Genomic DNA, 18482 nt, shown 5'->3' on the forward strand with positions numbered 1-18482 from the left:
CACTGAGCCAACACCATTTGGTTTTGGAATGACATTTAATAAGTCGGCCCTTCTGTGTAGTTTCATACATTTGGCATGCCTGGTAGACCAGCTAATTCTGCAACGTATCTTTTGCCAGTGGATGTTGGACCACTTCCCTAGGAAACCACAAGGGCATTATTATGCTTTCTTAAGTATTCAAACAGGATCTGTTCACTCGAAAGACAAAACAGCCTTTGCAGCTCAGCCAGTACTTGTTGAGCTTGCTGTGTGCCTGATACTGGGCTGATGATGAGGAACGTGGGGCAGAAAAACCACCGTTTGCACTGGAGGACGTGGAGGTTGTGGAAGACGTAAAAGCGCTAACACATAAAACTGAGACAATACAAAGGCAGTTGTAATAAAGTGAGTGTAATGACATAATTTTCTGTCTGGTCTCAACTTTACCCTGCAACCGTGTCGTGAGGCAAAGGGAATAGAAAACATTGGTAGCATTTTGGATACCAGAACATTTCCTAGTCTCTATAGGACTATGCCACAGAGCGTGATGCGTAAAAGAGGTGGATGAACAAAAAGGGGGGCCCTTTGTGCCTAGGCAGGAATTTTTTTTTTGTTATATAATTTTAGGGAGATTTACTTTCATTTGTATTCTCCACTTAATACTGGCATTTTAAACAGACAAAAGTCTAGAGCTCCTTCTGGTTGCAATTCAAGAAGATAAATGTTAGTGCATCTAAGTTAAGAAAGTGTTTCCAGATTTCTCAGCTCATCCCCCAATGGCACTTATGATCTGACCATAAATTTCCTGAGTGATTGTTCAGTATATTCAGTGTAACATCTAACGATATATACGGTCTTACTCTGTTTCTCCAAGTGTTTCTTCTGCCTAGTCTTCCCAGTAAGAAGGGAGATGAGTGTGTGTGTGTGTGTGTGTGTGTGTGTGTGTACAGTACATGCGAACTTATATACCTAACTATTCATTTCCCCTTTCTTATTGGGGAGACATAGAACAGAGCTTCAGAAAGTTCATGGAAATATGAATTACAAAAAAATAAAGTTGGGGCCAGCACTGTGGCATGGCGGGTAAAGCTGCTGCCTGTAGTGCCAGCATCCCACATGGGTGCCGGTTCTAGTCCCAGCTACGCCACTTCCGATCCAGCTCTCTGCTATGGCCTGGGAAAGCAGTGGAAGATGGCCCAGGTCCTTGGGCCCCTGCACTCATGTGGGAGACCGGAAGAAGCTCCTGGCTCCTGACTTCATTCTGGTCAAGTTCCAGCCATTGTGGCCATTTGGGGAGTGAACTATCGAATGGACGATCTCTTTCTCTCCTTCTCTCTCTGCCCCCAAACCTGTAATTCTGCCTTTCAAATAAAATAACTAAATCTTATAAAAAGTTTTTTTTTGCACCAAAATAAACTCATGCCTTTAATTTCGCTTTTCCATGAACATTTTCAAGTATCTTCATACATACATATGTATGAGTATATCCACATATAATATACACACACACATATTGTCTGTTATGCTAGGAAAATAGATGTTCATCATTTTAAATATGATAACAAACTGATTAGACTGAGCCTGGACCTTGATGTAAGGTGCCAGATGTATAAAGTACTGTCTAATTTATTATTGGACAACTTGCTGATTGTTCATTTTACTTTTGATTCTTTAGTCTCCTCCCCTGCTCTCCCATTGAAAGGCTGTGTGTCAGGTGCACATTATCTTTAGATCTGTCCTTTGCCTGGGATCATACTTACCTGGCTGCTTGATCACCTAAAGATCCGATAAAAATGGCAAAGGCATTTACTTGAGGGTCACTTGTTAGGATTTGGGCAAACTTGTCAGGATGTATTCCGTATCGCGACAGATTTGCGTCACTCAAGACTATGACAAAGTACTCATCAGCTTCTTCTTTGACAATTTCCTTGATGGCGTGTTCTGTCCCCTCTAGCGTGTGGTCCCCACTCATGCAGAACTGGGAGTGGGCATGCATTGTCTGGAGGTGAGAGACATTGCACAAATTCATGGATGAGAAACTTACTTTTCAAAATAAACATGATGGTTTTTCCATTGGCCAGGAGAATGCACAAAGAGCAATTACTACACATCAGTAAAAACTCCCTGCGTTCTACTTAATTTGACCATTACAATGACAACAGTACATGGCGATATTTGTCTTTGGTAAACACTGTCATTATAAACAAGAAACACTGCAAAACTATCACAGTTGGCATTTTACAAATTCAAGCTTCCATGAAAAGTGAGAAAATGTGGGAAAAGATAAAACTTGATATCACACAGAAAGATGGATATGATACAAGATATGATAAGGAATGGGTTGAGTTTCCAAAAACCAAAGTTTTAGTGCTAAACACTGTACTCACATCAATAGCAATGAAAGAAATTTACTTGGAACTCACGGTGTGTGTGTTTTCTACCACAGATTTCAGTAGCTGAAATTAAGTTTATAGATAATAGTAAGCACTACATAAAGCTGGGGCTGAGAGTATCCTCAAAGGGGCATTCTTTTCCTACTATTGACCATGTATGACTGAGAAAGACAGGTGGCAGAATCGCCCTGCATTCCCCACACAATCTGAAGTACTCTCAAAATCCATTCGGGGAAAATGGGCATGTTTTGATTTCACAACACAGTTATAATCAAATCGCATTTACCTTCAGAATTTCTAGCCTTTGCTTATTGTCCTTGGGGATTTTGTTAACCGGAACGAGACCAATGTTGTAGCCATCTCCAGAGTGCCCAGCGACGTCATACTATACACAAGAGAATCAGAGTTAGGATCCATGGCCACTCGTAGGACAGTCCTTGGGCCAGTGAAGCTTCAACTCTTTGGACTGCTTTTGTCCAAAATTGCTCAACATTTGGCCATAAAGAAGTGCCGAGAAACAGATTTTTATCAGTAAAGGCAAGCAAATTCCAGATGCGTTTGTTTCTGATCAATCCACCCTCTTCCGTGATCTCTGCTCTCCAGCGGCAGTGGGAAAGTGTGATGACAGCTTCAGGGGCTAATACCACAAATTCCATTCTTAACTCTCAGGAGAGACTTTGAAGAGTTATGCTGGGGCTGGTGCTGCGGCGCCGGCTGGTTCAAGTCCCGGCTGCTCCATTTCCAACCCAGCTCTCTGCTATGGCCTGGGAAAGCAGCAGAAGATGGCCCAAGTCCTTGGGCCCCTGCACCCACATGGGAGACCTGGAAGAAGCCCCTGGCTCCTGGCTTTGAGTCAGCTCAGCTCCAGCCATTGTCACCATTTGCGGAATGAACCAGCGGATGGAAGACCTCTCTCTCTCTTTCTCTCTCTCTCTCTGCCTCTGCCTCCCTGTAACTGTGCCTTTCAAATAAATAAGTAAATCTTAAAAGAAGGTTATACACACACACACACACCCATTGAGAAGGAGAATTCTAAGGTGGTCCTCACGGATCTAGATAGATAGATAGATAGATAGATAGATAGATAGATAGATCTCTATATAATCTTGCCTGAGTGTGGGGAGGACTTGTAAATACGATGGCTGCCTCTCACAGACTGTTCACTTGGGTGACACAAGGGGTTTTACAGATGCAGTTAAGTTTACTTGACTTTGAATTAATCAAAAGGGAGGCTAGCTGGAGCATCTGAAGGGAGAGGGGGCTCTGACGCGAGGCAGTTACCTGCTCCTGGGGTGGAAGGGCCCACGGGCGAAGACCTCAGGGGCAGCAAGGAGCTGAGGGCAGCTGTGGCTGAGTACCAGCAGGGAGCAGGGCCCTCTGTCTGCAACCGCAGGAGCTGCCCTCTGCCAACAGTCGGGTACTTGGCCGCAGCCTCCAGGTAAGGACCCAGCCTGGCTAACACCTTGACGTAGCCTCCTCAGACCCTAAGCAGAGAATCCAGTCGAGCTGGCTGAACTTTGGAACTACAGACCTATGAGTAAATAAGCATTATTCTTAAGCTGCTATGTTTGTGCTAATTTGTGAGGCAACAATAGAAACTATTACAAGGGTATATCAAAAAGTCTGTGCAAAACGGAATTAAAAGATAAGCTTATTATGGAATAAAAACAGCTGAATTCTATGCCCAATTTTTTCATAACTGCACTTTCTTGAACTTTTTGAAGATCCTTGGTACATATCTGTTTCTTCTATTCACCAAAGTGTGAAACACATTCATTGTAGAAATTACAGAAAAGCACAGAGAAGTAAAAATTACTCACAATCCCATCAAATATAATCTGTTAATGCTTTGCTACATAAGCTCCTAAGCTTCTATTTTTTTATTATTTTTTTTTTTTTTTAGATTTTATTTATTTATTTGAGAGGTAGAGTTACAGACAGTGAGAAGGAGAGACAGAGAGAAAGGTCTTCCTTGTTGGTTCACTCCCCAAATGGCTGCAATGGCTGGAGCTTTGCCAATCTGAAGCCAGGAGCCAGGAGCTTCTTCCTGGTCTCCCACATGGGTGCAGGGGCCCAAGGACTTGAGCCATCTTCCACTGCCTTCTCAGGCCACAGAGAGAGCTGGATTGGAAGTGGAGCATCCAGGACCAGAACCAACACCCACATGGGATGCTGGCGCCGCAGGTGGAGGATTAACCTACTGCCCATGGCGCCGGCCTCAAGCTTCTATGTTCTTTAAAATGTATGTGTAATTGGGGCCGGCGCTGTGGCGTAGTGGGTAAAGCCAACTCCTGCAGTGCCGGCATCCCACGTGGGCGCCAGTTCGAGTCCCGGCTGCTCCACTTCCTATCCAGCTCTCTGTTATGGCCTGGGACAGCAGCAGAAGATGGCCTAACCCCTTGAGCTCCTGAATCCATATGGGAGACCCGGAAAGAAGTCCTGACTCCTGGCTTTGGATCAGCACAGCTCCAGCTGTTGTGGCCAACTGGGGAAGTGAACCAGCGGGTGGAAGACCTCTCTCTCTCTCTGCCTCTCCTTCTCTCTGTGTGTAACTCTTTCAAGTAAAAATAAATAAATTTTTAAAAATAAATAAATAAAATGTATGTGTTCACATACAGACTGTTCATATCTATATCATTTGTGGCTAACATGAAAACTGTTGGCCACATGATTTTACAATCTACGATGCCACTTACATGTATATGACATATATTTTTCAATTTTGGAAATACCTTTCCAATTTTTTATCTTACTATGTACACAGAAGTTTTGTCTATTGAGAAAAGGCTACAGTCAGGAGTCAGGTACACCTCTTTTACCAAATCTGGGAAGAAGTCGGGACCCGTGGCAAACTATAACTGGGGCAAGATGGTTCATGCCAACTGCTGAATTTGTCCCCAAGTTCCTTCTCCCCACTCACCTCCCTCTAAGAATTTTTGTGATGCTGATAGGAAGCTGAGAATAGACCCTGAGGCATCTGGGCCACAGGCATTTGCAAAGAAAATCCTGAGTGTGGGTCTGAGGAGAAGATTTTACGGAGCACCTAGAGCACTATGGATAAAATGATTACAAATCCCTGACATCCACCAACCATCAATCAACAGCTGTCTTTTGAACACCTACTGTGTGCAATGCACTACTTGGTGTTACAGGTGAATGCAATTATTCCACATCTGTTCCTTTGAGAATGCTGAGTTCTCTGAAGGCGAGGTCCTATCACAGTCATCTTTGCATCCTTGGTATTTATGAGAGTGCCTAACATGCATACTCCATAAACACTTAAAGAGAGCCTCCAGTCAAGTTGGGGCAAAAAGAAGCGTTCCTTCTGCATGTGGGTCACACTCCTTCTCAAATAAGCTGTTTGGGAATTGGAATGCGTTTTCCCTCAACAGTCATGTGATAAATGGTGGTTAGTCCAGGCTAGCTGACAAGAAAACCACTACAACACAACCCAAATCATGGTATTTAAAAATGAAAAGTAGAAAAACTCCTGGTCATTATTGTGCAAACACAGAAACCTGAAGGTAAGTTATCTTGGGGGGAGGGGGACGATGAGCTGCATGGAGATGTGCTGAAACTGTACGGGGGAGGAGAGATGTGGCTGGAGGTGAAGACCCCGCAGTCATCCTCAGGAGGGTGACATTCATCGAGGCCCATGTAGGATGTGTAAATATTTATTTATCTATTTTATCTATTTATTTATCTATGAATGACTTATTTGAAAGTCAGAGTTACAGAGATAGGGAGAGAAAGAGAGAAAAGAGAGGTCGATCTTCTACCCCCTGGTATACTCCCCAGATGGTTGCAATGGGCAGTGGTGGGCCAGGTCGAAGCCAGGAGGCAGGAATTTCATCTGGGTCTTCCACATGGGTGGCAGGGGCCCAAACTTGGGCAAACTTGTGCTGCTTTTCCCAGGCCATTTGGAGCTGGATCAGAAATGGAGCAGTTGGGACACAAACTGGACCCATATGGGATGCAGTATAGTCGGCAGGCAGTGGCTTTACCCTGCTATACCACAATGCTGGCACTAAGCTGTGTAAGTATTTAAAAGCTATAAATCTGCCTACAAACTATTAAGTAAATTATATTCTCTTTTCCCTCTTTGACTATGATGATCTGGGAAGCCAGGGTCACATTTCAAATGTTTGGATTCCTCAAAGTTCTGGGCTAATACGTGGATGTTGGCTCCTAGTCTGCCCCCTGGATACCACTCAGATCTTGCGGTGCTCACACTAATTGGCCAGTCTGCCCTAGGAAGATGGACCTGGGTAAGAGGCCCATGCATGGGCTGGAAGCAGCTTGGGGACATTTGATTGGGATCACCGGGGATTCAGCTACCAGGAGGATCATCTGGGAACAGGTTCTGTGTGGGCACACCTCTTTGGCCCCATAGACATCCTGGCTCATGGGAGGGCCAGAGACAAGGTAGGGCCAGTCAAGGGAATGCAGACAAGGAGTCGGGAGATTCCCCCGTGCCTGGTTGTAAGGTTGCTGTCATGAATACAAAGGATGATACAAAAGAGCTATGAGGGGGATTTACCAATATTTAGAAAAAGGCTGACAAGTGCTTCTTAAGGCTGTAACACATTCCGTATATGAAGAAAGTCTCCTCAGTGTATCATGCTATGAATGCAGTGACAGGTACAAAATACAAATTGAAAGCCAAAGCTGTTCAGCACAGGAAACTGCTGGCTTCAGCATGGGCCTGACGATGGTCACTCACGTGCTAGTGCTGGGACTGGCACGGATGCGGACAAAGCCTGCATGATTCTCCTGTGGAAGCATGCTCGAGGGAGGCCCGACAAGCCTGATTTGACAATGGTCATGGCAGGAACAGCGGGCCGCCTGGAACCAGTCCTCCCGAGAAGGTGCCAGGTTGGCTGCTTTCATTATGTGGCTGGCAAAGTAATCTGTTCAACAGGATCTTACATGTGAGGGAAGACTGGTTCCCTGACCAGAGGCAGATTTCTTACATTAGGCTGATGCGAGGGCCATGAATCTGGTCAACTTTTTCCTACCTTTTAACTGATGGTTAGGGTTCTTTGTAAATAAATGACAACAGCTAAGATACATAAATCTTTGACCGTGAGGTCTGTTCACAGGTCAATACAACTGCCCACAGCAAGGAGAAAAGTTGGTAGTTAATGATTAAACACATAGCAGTTAAATGAGTTATTAGATGCTATGTAAAACAAGATATTGGTTGACTGAAATATTCTAGCAACTGACCATCTATCAACTAACTAGGTTGACTGATGCATCTATTTAACTATTTGCCTTTGAGAAGAAAAGCAACATGTTATACTTAGGTAACTGGGATAAAGACACATGGGTTGGAGACTTAATTTTCTTCCTTCCTTTTTTCCTGTTCTTTACTTTCTTTGTAGTAAGGGAAAGTGTAATTTGCAGAGGGATCAGCCTTTGTGTCCGGTTAGGGTGGCCAAGGTTGGAGAAGACACCTCAGGGACAGGCTGGGGTTATACAGCTGTTTTTAGGCTGTGGTTGCTCATCTTCCACATGGGCTTGGGGATTGCTCTATGACCAAATAAAATGCTTGAGAGGAATCCAGGTATATCCAAATGTGAAGTATGCCCTGGTGTTACTGTACAGCATCTTAAGCTTCTAGTAAAAACAGCACTTCTCCATCATAATTACCTAGAATATGCTATGCAAGAATCCCAACACGTTTCACCAACAGTATGCTCGAAGTCATGTGGGTCCAGGAAAATGTAAGCAAACACACTCATGTGCATTCTCTAACTCCTGACTCTGCCGTTCACCCAGGCTGCTTGCTGCCATGACCATCAGGTTAGACAGGGACTCGAACCTGCTTCCAGGAACGAGCCTTTGGAGTCCAGCACCAAGAGCCTCACCATTGGCATCACACCTCCAACGCTGATGCTGTAACTTTTTCTGAATAGCTCAGCATTTTTATGATCATGACTTCACCACTTTTCGGACCGTTCCTGAAATCCCTGTGAGGTATTCATTGCATTGAGCATGCAATATAAATACCAAAGCACAGTGGTAAAAAGCATCAATTAGAAAGGCCCATTTTTGATACTCCATTGTTTCAAATACTTGTTTAAATGCCTCCTTGTTATATTTGCTTTTGAAAATCTCATTCATTTAGAGAAAAAAATAACAAATGAAAACAAATGCTGTGTTTTAGTCAAGACACAAAGATTTATCATCAAATCAGAAGGCTGATTAATAACACAAAATGCAAACAATCCTGTGCTTGGAACATGAAGCTATTAGCATTTTTATGAATAAAGTTTATTTTACATTTCTGTTGGGAAGGATACTCATTGGCTGGCTTCAGGAAAGGCTATGCTTTATTATATATCTATGAGGGCATTTCTAAAAGTTTATGAAAAATGGAATAAAAAAATCAGTCGATTTTGGTGCTAAAGTATTGAAATTCACACATAGTTTTTCTCAGAATATACATTTTCTAGGCACTTTCTGAAGCATCCTCATGTAAGTAGATATGAGGCTGAGACTGTTTCTGAAAACTGATGACATGTGCAATTCTAAACTTGTTCTGGAAATCCAAATACACCATTCTAAGATGGCAGTACTGAATGCAGGCAGCAAAGGATGAGAAGGCCAACGTGTGATTTAAAAGGTTGAAAGAAGTACCTTCAGAACCCAGGGTCTTAGCTAATCATCTATAGTATTAGCTGGCTAACTTTTCTTCTGCTCATTGAAGTCAATCCAGAATGTTCTGGAAGGTCAAGGAATCTGGACTTGGCTCTGACATTCACAAGGTTGTTGATCTAGAGCTAGCTGCATAGCCCCTCCAAACCTTGTTTCCAGCCTGTACATAACGCTGGCGTAGATGACCTCTAGCAGTGTGAGCTCGTAAATCACTTCACTCCGCTGACAAATAAGAATGATCTCTGTCTCACTACTCCCCAGGCTTGCTGAAAGGACAGGTCAACACATTTACTGACCCTAGTGGTCAACATTACAGAGTTCCTTGCGGTGAACAGTGTGCTTTTTTACACATCTCATCTCCTTTGGTTTCCCTTCACAACCTGTGAGGTGGGTGTTACCCCCATTCACAAATGAAGACATAGAAGCTTGGGGAGATTCACAGATTATCTTAAGGCCACAGATACAGAACTGGCAGAGGTGGAAACCAAACCCATATGTTCTGGCTCCAAATCCAGCTTCTTATTTTTTAGATTTATTTATTTATTTGAAAGACAGAGGTGTATACACACACACACAGACAGAGAGAGAGAGAGAGAGAGAAACCTTCCATCCAGTGGTTCACTCCCCAAATGGCTGCAACAGCCAGGGCTAGGCCAGGCTGAAGTCAGGAGCCAGGAGCCTCTTCTGGGTCTCCCACATGGATTCCCCCAGAGACTTGGCCATCTTCCTCTGCTTTCCCAGGCACATTAGCAGGGACCTGGATTAGAAATGGAGCAGCTGGGACTTGAACCAGTTCCCATATGGGATATCTGCACTGCAGATGAAGGCTTAACCACCAGCCCCCCAATCTATCTTTTTTTTTTAACTGTAGAGCAATACTAATTTCCCCAATGAGTCTATCTTCTCACCTCTAATTAAGTGTTTGGAATGGCTGACTTGGCCAATATTTTTACAGTGACAGTTGAGTCTATCCTGAATGCTTGCAAAATTTGGCATGAGTGCAGAGAAGCGTACACTCTTCTTTGGTTCTAACTCTGTGTGGCAATAAGAATGATTCAAAGTGTCCATCTCCAAGTGTTTGGAACATTTTCCTAAGACAATGGGAAAAGGAGGTTAATTACAGACACTGAACTAAGTTCTTGATAGAAAGGCTTTTCCTAGCAGGTGAATCATGTTTTTCTATATTCTTCTGACAGTTAACTCAGTCTTCCTGACCAAGATATATTAGAGAAAACTACATGTATTAAACCTCCAACAGATGAGAAGATACTGAGAGTGGGAGAAGACAGAGCACTTTACCTAAGTAATAATGATTTGCTCTTCAATTATAGATTTTTGAAAATGTTAACTGGGTGGAAATAAAATGACTTCAAGAAATACAGAGCTAATATCATGGTACAGCAGGTAAAGCTACTGCCTGCAATGCCTGCATTCTGTATGGATGCCATTTCAAGTCCTGGTTGCTCCCTCTAATGGCCTGACAAAAGCAGTAGAAGATGGCCCAAGTGCTTGGGCCCCTGCTACCCACATGGGAGACCCAGATGAAGCTCCTGGCTGTTGTGATCCTCTGGGGAGTGAACCAACAGATGGAAGATCCCCCACCTGCCTCCGCCCTCCTCTGACTTTCAAATTAAAAAAAAAAAAAAAAGAAATATGCATGAAACAACTCAGAAAGAGCCCTGAAGTGTCATTAGTCCTGGTTTTTCCTAGTCTAGATGTATAACCTTAACCTCTCTTAGTTTTCTTGCCAGTAAAATGAGGAGGAGGGTGGGAACAATTTCTAAGATCCATTCCATTCCTTAAGGTTCCATGAAAATGCAATGGCACACCCAAGAAATGGTATAACAGTTGACTTTTCGTAGTTTTAGGAACACCTATGCCTTGCTTCCACCTATCAGGGGAGGAATGAATGACCACATCTGAGGACTGACAACATATTTTCCCAAAAAGAAAGCCTTCAGAATCTAGAAGAAATAGCAATCCAGGATTAATCCTACAATAATGGCTTTCCCTTTCCTTTAAGTTTTTGGTGTTTTTTTTTTTTTTTTTTTTTTTTAGTAGTGGAACCCTTTCTCCAAATGAAATATTTCAGAAAAACCCACCTAAATGCATATCGTACAATATCAATACAGGTGGGACTGTTTTAGTAGAATTGGGGGTGGACGGAGGGGGGTGGGGAAGGAAGTGTTGCTCACACACCCCACCCCCCCAACACCCTTCAGGGGCTCATTGTCACACTCTTAGAAAACCGCTGCCTTAGAATGTGGTTTACACCATTTACATGCCTTCATAGAGACGATACCTTTGAGGTCTTATTTGCTTTTACCCAAGTTCAACTTTTGTATAAGTCTGTCTTCTGGTGCCCTTTTTGAGTGCTTAGTGGAGAAATATTCACCAAGCTTTTGTTATTGAGTACCTTGAAGAAAAAAATTAAGGTATTCTGAGCTTTTGAAGAGGAATTCTCATTTAAGACTACAGTGAAGACATTCTTAGTGCTTGGAGAAATCACGAGAAACAAATGGGAAATGACGGTAAAGGAACAATGTGTCCTGACTAAAACAAAATGGGCCAGCTAAGCCTGACCATGGTACCTTTCACTCAACATTATGCTAGGCAGGCATTAAGTACAGCGGCTAGGGCGTCATTTGAGATGCCTGCATCTCACATTGTAGTGCCGGAGGCTCCACTTGCGAATCCAGCTTCCTGCTCAGATGCACGCTGGGAGGCAGCAGGCGACAGCTCAAGTACTTAAGTTCCTGCCACCAACATGGGAAACTCAGGTTGAGTTTCAGGATCCTGGCTTTGGCCTGGCCCAGCCCTGGCTGTTGTGTGCATTTGGGGAGTAAACCGGTGAATGAAAGATTTCTGTCTGTTAATCTGTCTCTGGCTCTCAAACAAATAAAAATTAATTTTAATTTAGAATTTTTGTTGATTACAGGTGAATATGTTGCTCCTGTCTTAAGTGACTTGCTGTGAATGCTGTTCCTGAGAATAAGTGACTTGAGTCAGCAGAACAAATACGGACAACTTAAACATGCCAGATGGCTTTGAGATGTGTCTTGCCACGGAGTTGCCTTTCCTTCCGAGTATTCTTGCTCAAGGGTCTCTGTGGTTTGGCCTGGGTCATGCTAACGTGGAATGAAAAGTGGAGGCTCACTCCTAAGTCTCCTGACCCGGGGCTGTAATGACCCACGGCTCAGAGCTGAGCCCAAACCAAAGACAACACCAGGCAGGTGCCAAGAGAAATGGGAGGAGCCCAATGCCCGGACCAGGCTTCAAAGCAAATACAGACCAGACACCTTTACACCCCAGACATGACTGCATCAAGAACCATTTGGAACTGGGGGTGGGAGTCTCAGATCACACTGTGGGATTCCTACAGGTACCACAGGGGATGCGACCCTGGGCTACAGGGTACATTTTTCACCAGGAGCTCCGCAAACTGTGGTGTGCTCAGGTGTCATTTTACATTTTCTGGGCATATTACGTCATTCCCTTAGTTGTTTCTAGTCCTTATGCCTCTTTCACAAATGAGGAAATCAAAGTATGGAGAGATTAAGTGAGTTGGGTATGATCATATAACAAGGACACAGAGCAGAGTGCGTGGTGTGCAGCCACTTGATATATGTTGGTCAAGTACTTCTGAGAAGAGACCAGAACATCCACTAACCATGGCTGCACCAGGGAGAGGAGCAGGCAGCTGGGAGAGGGCGGGTGGAGGTGTGCTCCTCATCCTTTCTCCTTTTGTACCTTTCATATTTTGTACTATGTGCACCTGTTACCTATGCCCCAAATACTTTATTGTAAACAGAATGTAAGTGGCTCATCCCATTGCCTCCTGCCTTTACAGAGGTGGCCTCGGGGCGGGGGGGGGGCCCTACCACAGACTGGCCGGGTGCCACTCAGAATCTCAGCCGTGTTGGCAGGGGTGGGTAGGTAAGGGATGTGGTCTCCAGGGTGCCGGATGTGGCGGGAAGGGCTGTAAGGAGTTGTGGAAGTAGAAGGGATACTGGGACAAGTTTAAATAGCACCACTGAGAAAACCTCCAGACAAATCCAGAATAAGGATGGTCCACGAGACAACTGATTTGGACTCTCAAGGGAGAGACTCACGAGAAGCAAAAACTGGTAGTGGAAGTGGAGATGCTGTCCCAGATTGAGAGGTTAATGAGATATTACAGCCAAAAGGAGGATGTGGACTTTGACTGGATCCTGATTGCTGACACTCTTGGGAAAACTGGGTTTGTGTAGGATATGATGTGATATCTGGCAGTTTTCCTAGGTGTGATAATGGTGTTGAAATTGTGTTAGAGAAGTCTGAGTATAAAGTATAATACAGCAGTTAGAATTAAAGCATTGTGATGATTACAACCTACTTTTTTTAAAAAAAGCTCCTTTATTTGAAAGTCAGACACACACACACACACACACACAGAGATTTTCCATTTGCTAATTCACTCCTCAAAAGCCTGCAAACAGCCAAGGCTGGGCCAGACAGAAGCAAGGAATCTGACGCTCCCACGTGTGTGGCCATCACCTGATGTCTCCCATGGTATGCACCAGCAGGAAGCTGGGCAGAAGCAGAGGTGCCAGGATTCGAACTGGCACTGTGAAACAGGACACAGGCATCCAAACTGGGGTGTGTGTGTGTATATGGGGGGGAACGTGCTGTGACACAACACTGTCCGATTATTATTTACTTGTAAATGAAAGAACATATACATATGAGGGGACTTTAAAAAGTTCATGGAAAAATAGAATCTACCAACCATATTGACTCTGCTAAAAACTAATCAAAATTTTGAAAAAATAAGTTTTAAAAAGGTCATGGAAAATAGAATTAAAAATAAATATTTTTGTGCAATAGTGAGGACTGGACAAATAGGCATCCTTGCATAACTCCACCGAGTGAGGTGCAAGGGAGTCTCAGCACTCTGATCATCACACTGCCTCTCCCTGGAGGCACGGGAATGGCTCTCGGAACTCCTGGGAGCTGGGCCACCATCTGCCCGCTTCTTATGCTTTGTGCAGTCCTGGGGGTTGTGTCAGCCTGCAGCATCCACTGCCTAAAGCAGCCCTTTCCTTCCGGTACGGGGCTTTCTTCTGTAGTAATCAGTCCTTTAACTCATGGGGTTGTTTTCTGGGGCCAGCACTGTGGCACAGCAGGTTAAGCTGCTGCTTGCAACACCAGCATCCCATATGAGTGCTGGCTTGAGTCCCGGCTGCTCCACTTCTGATCCTGCTCCCTGCTAATGCGCCTGAAAAAGCAGCAGAGGATGGTCCAAGTGCCTGGGTCCCTGCACTCATGTGGGAGACCTGGATAGCATTCCAGGTTTCTGGCTTCAGCCTGGCCTGGCCTGGCCCAGCCTCAGCTGTTGCAGCTGTTAGGCAAATGAACCAGTGGATGAAAATCTTTTTCTCTCTGTCTCCCTGTTTCTGTAAATCTGCCTGTCAAATAAACAACTAAAAACAATCCATATGGTACTGTATTCTAATTATTTGAGCAGGTAAAACAAACAGGGTCACGTGCTCTGTGCTATCAGCAAATGAGCAGGGAGGATGGACAGTGTCACCTGTTCTGCCCGGATGTCAGGCTGATGTCAGGCTGACTCCTGGGTAGATGTGGTCAAGGTGGCCTCCCATCATTCTCATTCATACCATTACCTTGAACTTTTCCTCATAGTTCTCGAAGGCTTCCATGACCATACACACAGCCTCCATGGACCGCTCGAGCCGGCCGTCCACCCCGTTGAAGCGATACATGCTGCCAGATACGTCCACCACCAGCCGTAGACGTTTGGGTTTCTGTTGCGGGCTGCCCAGCTGATGGAGGGAGGGAGGGGGAGAGCGGATGATAGAAAAGCCGTGAACCAGAAAATCAATGGCTGCTGGCCTGTGAGATCAGCTGGAAGCTGGGCACTGAACAGGGCTGTCCTGGCAGGTGCAAAGGCAATGGCTGGACTTCAGCGAAGGGAATGCCAGGCTCCTGTTAGTAGTCAGGGCCGTGTGGAAAACACCTTCCTTTGGAATACAGTCCTGTCAAGGCCCAATCTAGTCTAGTGAAGTTGACTTATGGAGGCTGATATTTAAAAAAAATATATATGATACCTTTAAAACGATAATCTGGCAAGACAGAAACCCCAGCATGTCATTTTCACTTCATGCCTCGGAGTCACTATCTCCAGCAAGAGAGTGGGCATCATTTTGGAGGGAAGCTCACACCGACACTGACATCACTGGTACCTGCTGTGCAGTGATGGCTACACAGAAGCCCCAAGAAATGTCAGATCCCTGAAACTAGGGCACAGGAGAGAGGTTCTGGCAGAGAACCGAAGGAAACTGTTTTCGAAGGCCTTTGTCTTTGGTAAACTTCCGGTGCTGCCTTCCTTCCAGTTGCTGCACTGTTGCCTCTCTCTGCTCAGCAGTTCAAAGCAAGGACGCGGTAGGTAACTGCTGTCCAGCAACAACTGTCAGTTAAAAGGCGAGACACACGAGACCCAGTTTGATTTTCAACTCACACCTGCCAATCTGCAGAATTTAGAGACGTCTGTCACTTTTGTTGACCAAAAATAAAAAAAATTAAATCTAGATTATTCTGTTGTTATAGACTTGCTGAAATAAAATTAATGAGGCAAGTTAGCAATTTGAAGAAAATATTGTGGGTATTAGAATAATGATTTGAGGCAAATGTAATGTCCTTTAAATAACGGATTGAATCTGTCCAAATTAAGATCACTGTCACACATGCTTCCATGACTATTCACAATTTCAGATGTACCCAAACACATGTGCTGACCACAATGAGTCAGTAAGGCAGGCAGCTGACTCATCCCCATGCCACAGACAGAAGAACACTCCAAATTACCACCAGAGCCTCCCGGTGTAAATATTTACATGGACTGGCTCTCCCTGCCCTGCCAGTCGCCAGCCCCCAGCTCTCAGGCCGCTCAGCAATGCCGGAAATCACAGAGCTCTTCTGCAGACTCAATATTTCACTGTGCTGCCAGTAACCTGACACACTACAATTCGAGTTATTTAAGGGAAGGTCTCCTGTTTTCTAGAATTTTCCTCAGTGATGTGATGGGCATAGATCTTTCCAGTAATAGAACAGCAGAAAACACCCAGATTTCTCTACTACTTGCGCCTGAAGAGTTCCCTGGGCTTAGCAGACATACTGAGGGTCTTCAGGTTCCCCTCCAGGGCACCTCTCGGTCCTAGGAGCTGCCCTCCATGCCTGCATCAGCCGCTTCTTGGCTGCTGACTCCCAGCGGCAGATCTGAGGGTGAAGCTGGGTAAGTGTTCATGCTGCTCCTTCTCTGCTGTCGCCGTGGGCCGGCTCTTCCTCCATCAAGGCCACAGATTTCTCAGATTCCCTTCTCGGGGGTTCCTGCCATTGTTCTCTCGCTCTGGCCTGTTACCCCTAGGGGTGGGATTAGATCCCGGCTGTTGCTAGCTCCGATTTACTGTCTCATTTGGATTTTCCTAAGCCTCACCCTTCGATTTAGCTACAGTCTTTGTATTAACTGTTCTTTAGATTGCCCAACTTAAGCATTCCTTATGTTCCCTTGCTTGGGCTTTGATTTGTATCCTAAATAATCTAAAGTTTATGTTTCACCTTGCTCGTTTTTTCTTTTTTTAAATACAGTGCTTCCCATATTCAAGGTTTATGGTGTCTTGCATACCTCAAGAAAGCAAGTTTCTGTAAGGAGGGCTGAACTATGCACATACGAGGCCGGTGTTCGCTGGACTTACCTGTGGCTCCAGATCACCCCGGCGTTTGTAGATGGCTTTCTCTCCAGTCAGCCCATCAATGATCTTGGCGTCATCTAGTTCTCCAGTAGCTTGGTGTCTCAGCCACTGTCGCTCTTTCCCTTTAGCCTATAATGACACACAAATAACCCTGAATTTCAATGACTTCTGCAGGGTCTCTGATACACTTTGTGCATCAATAACAGGAAACGCGGCATCTTTTCAGTAAGTGAGGTCCTGTGTGAACACGGTAGAACGAATGGAAAGGTGTCTGTACTGCTGACAGAGAAACGTGTTTTGTGCGGATTTTGACATGTTTAATTGTCTTAACATATGGAACAACAAAATGAGCTGACTCAAAGTGCATAAGAGCAGGAAGACAGCATGCAAATGAACCCCTGGAGAAATGCTCGCTACCTAGAAATGCAATGGTGACGCATTTCTTAGGGATTTTCTCTCCTAGTGCTTCTAGAAAATTTATAAGGTAACAAAATCATCAGTTTGAACTTGTTAACATTGTCTGCAAACCCAGAGAAAATGAGATCTTCAGAAATTTTCCTTGTGGAGAAGAAATTTTAGTTTAAGTTCTCTGTGACTTGGAATGCAGATGGAAATGGCTAAAAACAACAGTAGGTGAACATTTTATACGGCACACATCTCTGATTTTTTCTTTCTTTTTTTTAATTGAGAGGCAGAGTTACAGACAGAGAGAGGGAGAAACAGAGAAAGAAGTCTTCCATCTGCTGGTTCATTCCCCAAACGGCTGCAGCAGTTGAAGCTGGGCTGATCTGAAGCCAGGAGGGTCCTCTAGGTCTCCCGTGTGGGTACAGGGGTCCGAGCACTCTAGCCATCTTCCACTGCTTTCCTGTGCTATCAGCAGGGAGATGGATCAGAAGTGGAGCAGTTGGGACTCAAACTGACACCATATAGGATGCCGACACCGTGGGCAGTTGCTTAACTCACTATGCCATAGCACCCATCCCAATCTCTGATTTTCTACATTCAAAAATCTTCTGAGTTACTTTTCTAAAGGTAATTCCATAAGATACTTTGCCACAATAACTTCTGCCAGGTGGCTAAGACAGTGGTAAATGGTAAACAACCTTCCTAGTCAAGGCAACTCTTTATATTATAACTGATAACTGTATTTATATTATGAATAAAAAGTTGCAAGAATAGTTAAAATACTTCTATGCATACAAATTAGATAGTGGTTAAAAAAAATCATGTGTTCTGGAGTCACACAGCCTGGCTCCAATCATCCCTTCATGACTGCCAAATATTTGATCAAGGTAAAATAATCACTCTGTTTGCAGTCTCCTTTAAGCGAGGAAACACTAGTATCTACTTGGGTGAGTTGTTGTGATGATTAAATGAGCTAGCACGTGGAATCAGGTAAGAAGGAGCTGGGCAATCTCTGTGAGCTGGCGCTGCTACTATGAGCAGTGGGTGAAGCAAATATTATGGACAATGAAGTCCACATTGACTTCAGCATACTTCCATCACTGTGTACTGTCTGACTGCATTGTCACTGAAAATACAGAGCCATGTGGCAGGCATTGGGTGCCTGTTTTGGGAGCAGAGCAACCATTACACAAAGAAACTCTATATGCTCCAATTCTGGGCATTACTATATATATAGTTTCTGTGTCTTTCATACCCTTGCTGTGAACTGGTACAAAATTACCAAGACTGGGTA

At 44.4% G+C, this 18482-nt stretch overlaps 1 protein-coding gene across 2 annotated transcripts in view; it reads right to left on the reverse strand.

Annotated features, from left to right (window-relative positions):
- VWA8 (von Willebrand factor A domain containing 8) overlaps positions 1 to 18482 on the reverse strand; it is a 407530-nt gene that overhangs the window by 3358 nt on the left and 385690 nt on the right. For both annotated transcript variants that reach the window (XM_008260014.4, XM_051850641.2), the window contains 4 exons: positions 16787 to 16912; positions 14699 to 14857; positions 2659 to 2757; positions 1740 to 1978 (listed from right to left, as the gene is read on the reverse strand). In XM_008260014.4, coding sequence (XP_008258236.2) covers positions 1740 to 1978; positions 2659 to 2757; positions 14699 to 14857; positions 16787 to 16912 — 623 coding nt within the window. The remainder of the gene's footprint in view (positions 1 to 1739; positions 1979 to 2658; positions 2758 to 14698; positions 14858 to 16786; positions 16913 to 18482) is intronic.

This window comes from Oryctolagus cuniculus, chromosome 9, assembly GCF_964237555.1.
Source record: "Oryctolagus cuniculus chromosome 9, mOryCun1.1, whole genome shotgun sequence".
In the NCBI taxonomy this organism is placed as follows: Eukaryota; Metazoa; Chordata; class Mammalia; order Lagomorpha; family Leporidae; genus Oryctolagus; species Oryctolagus cuniculus.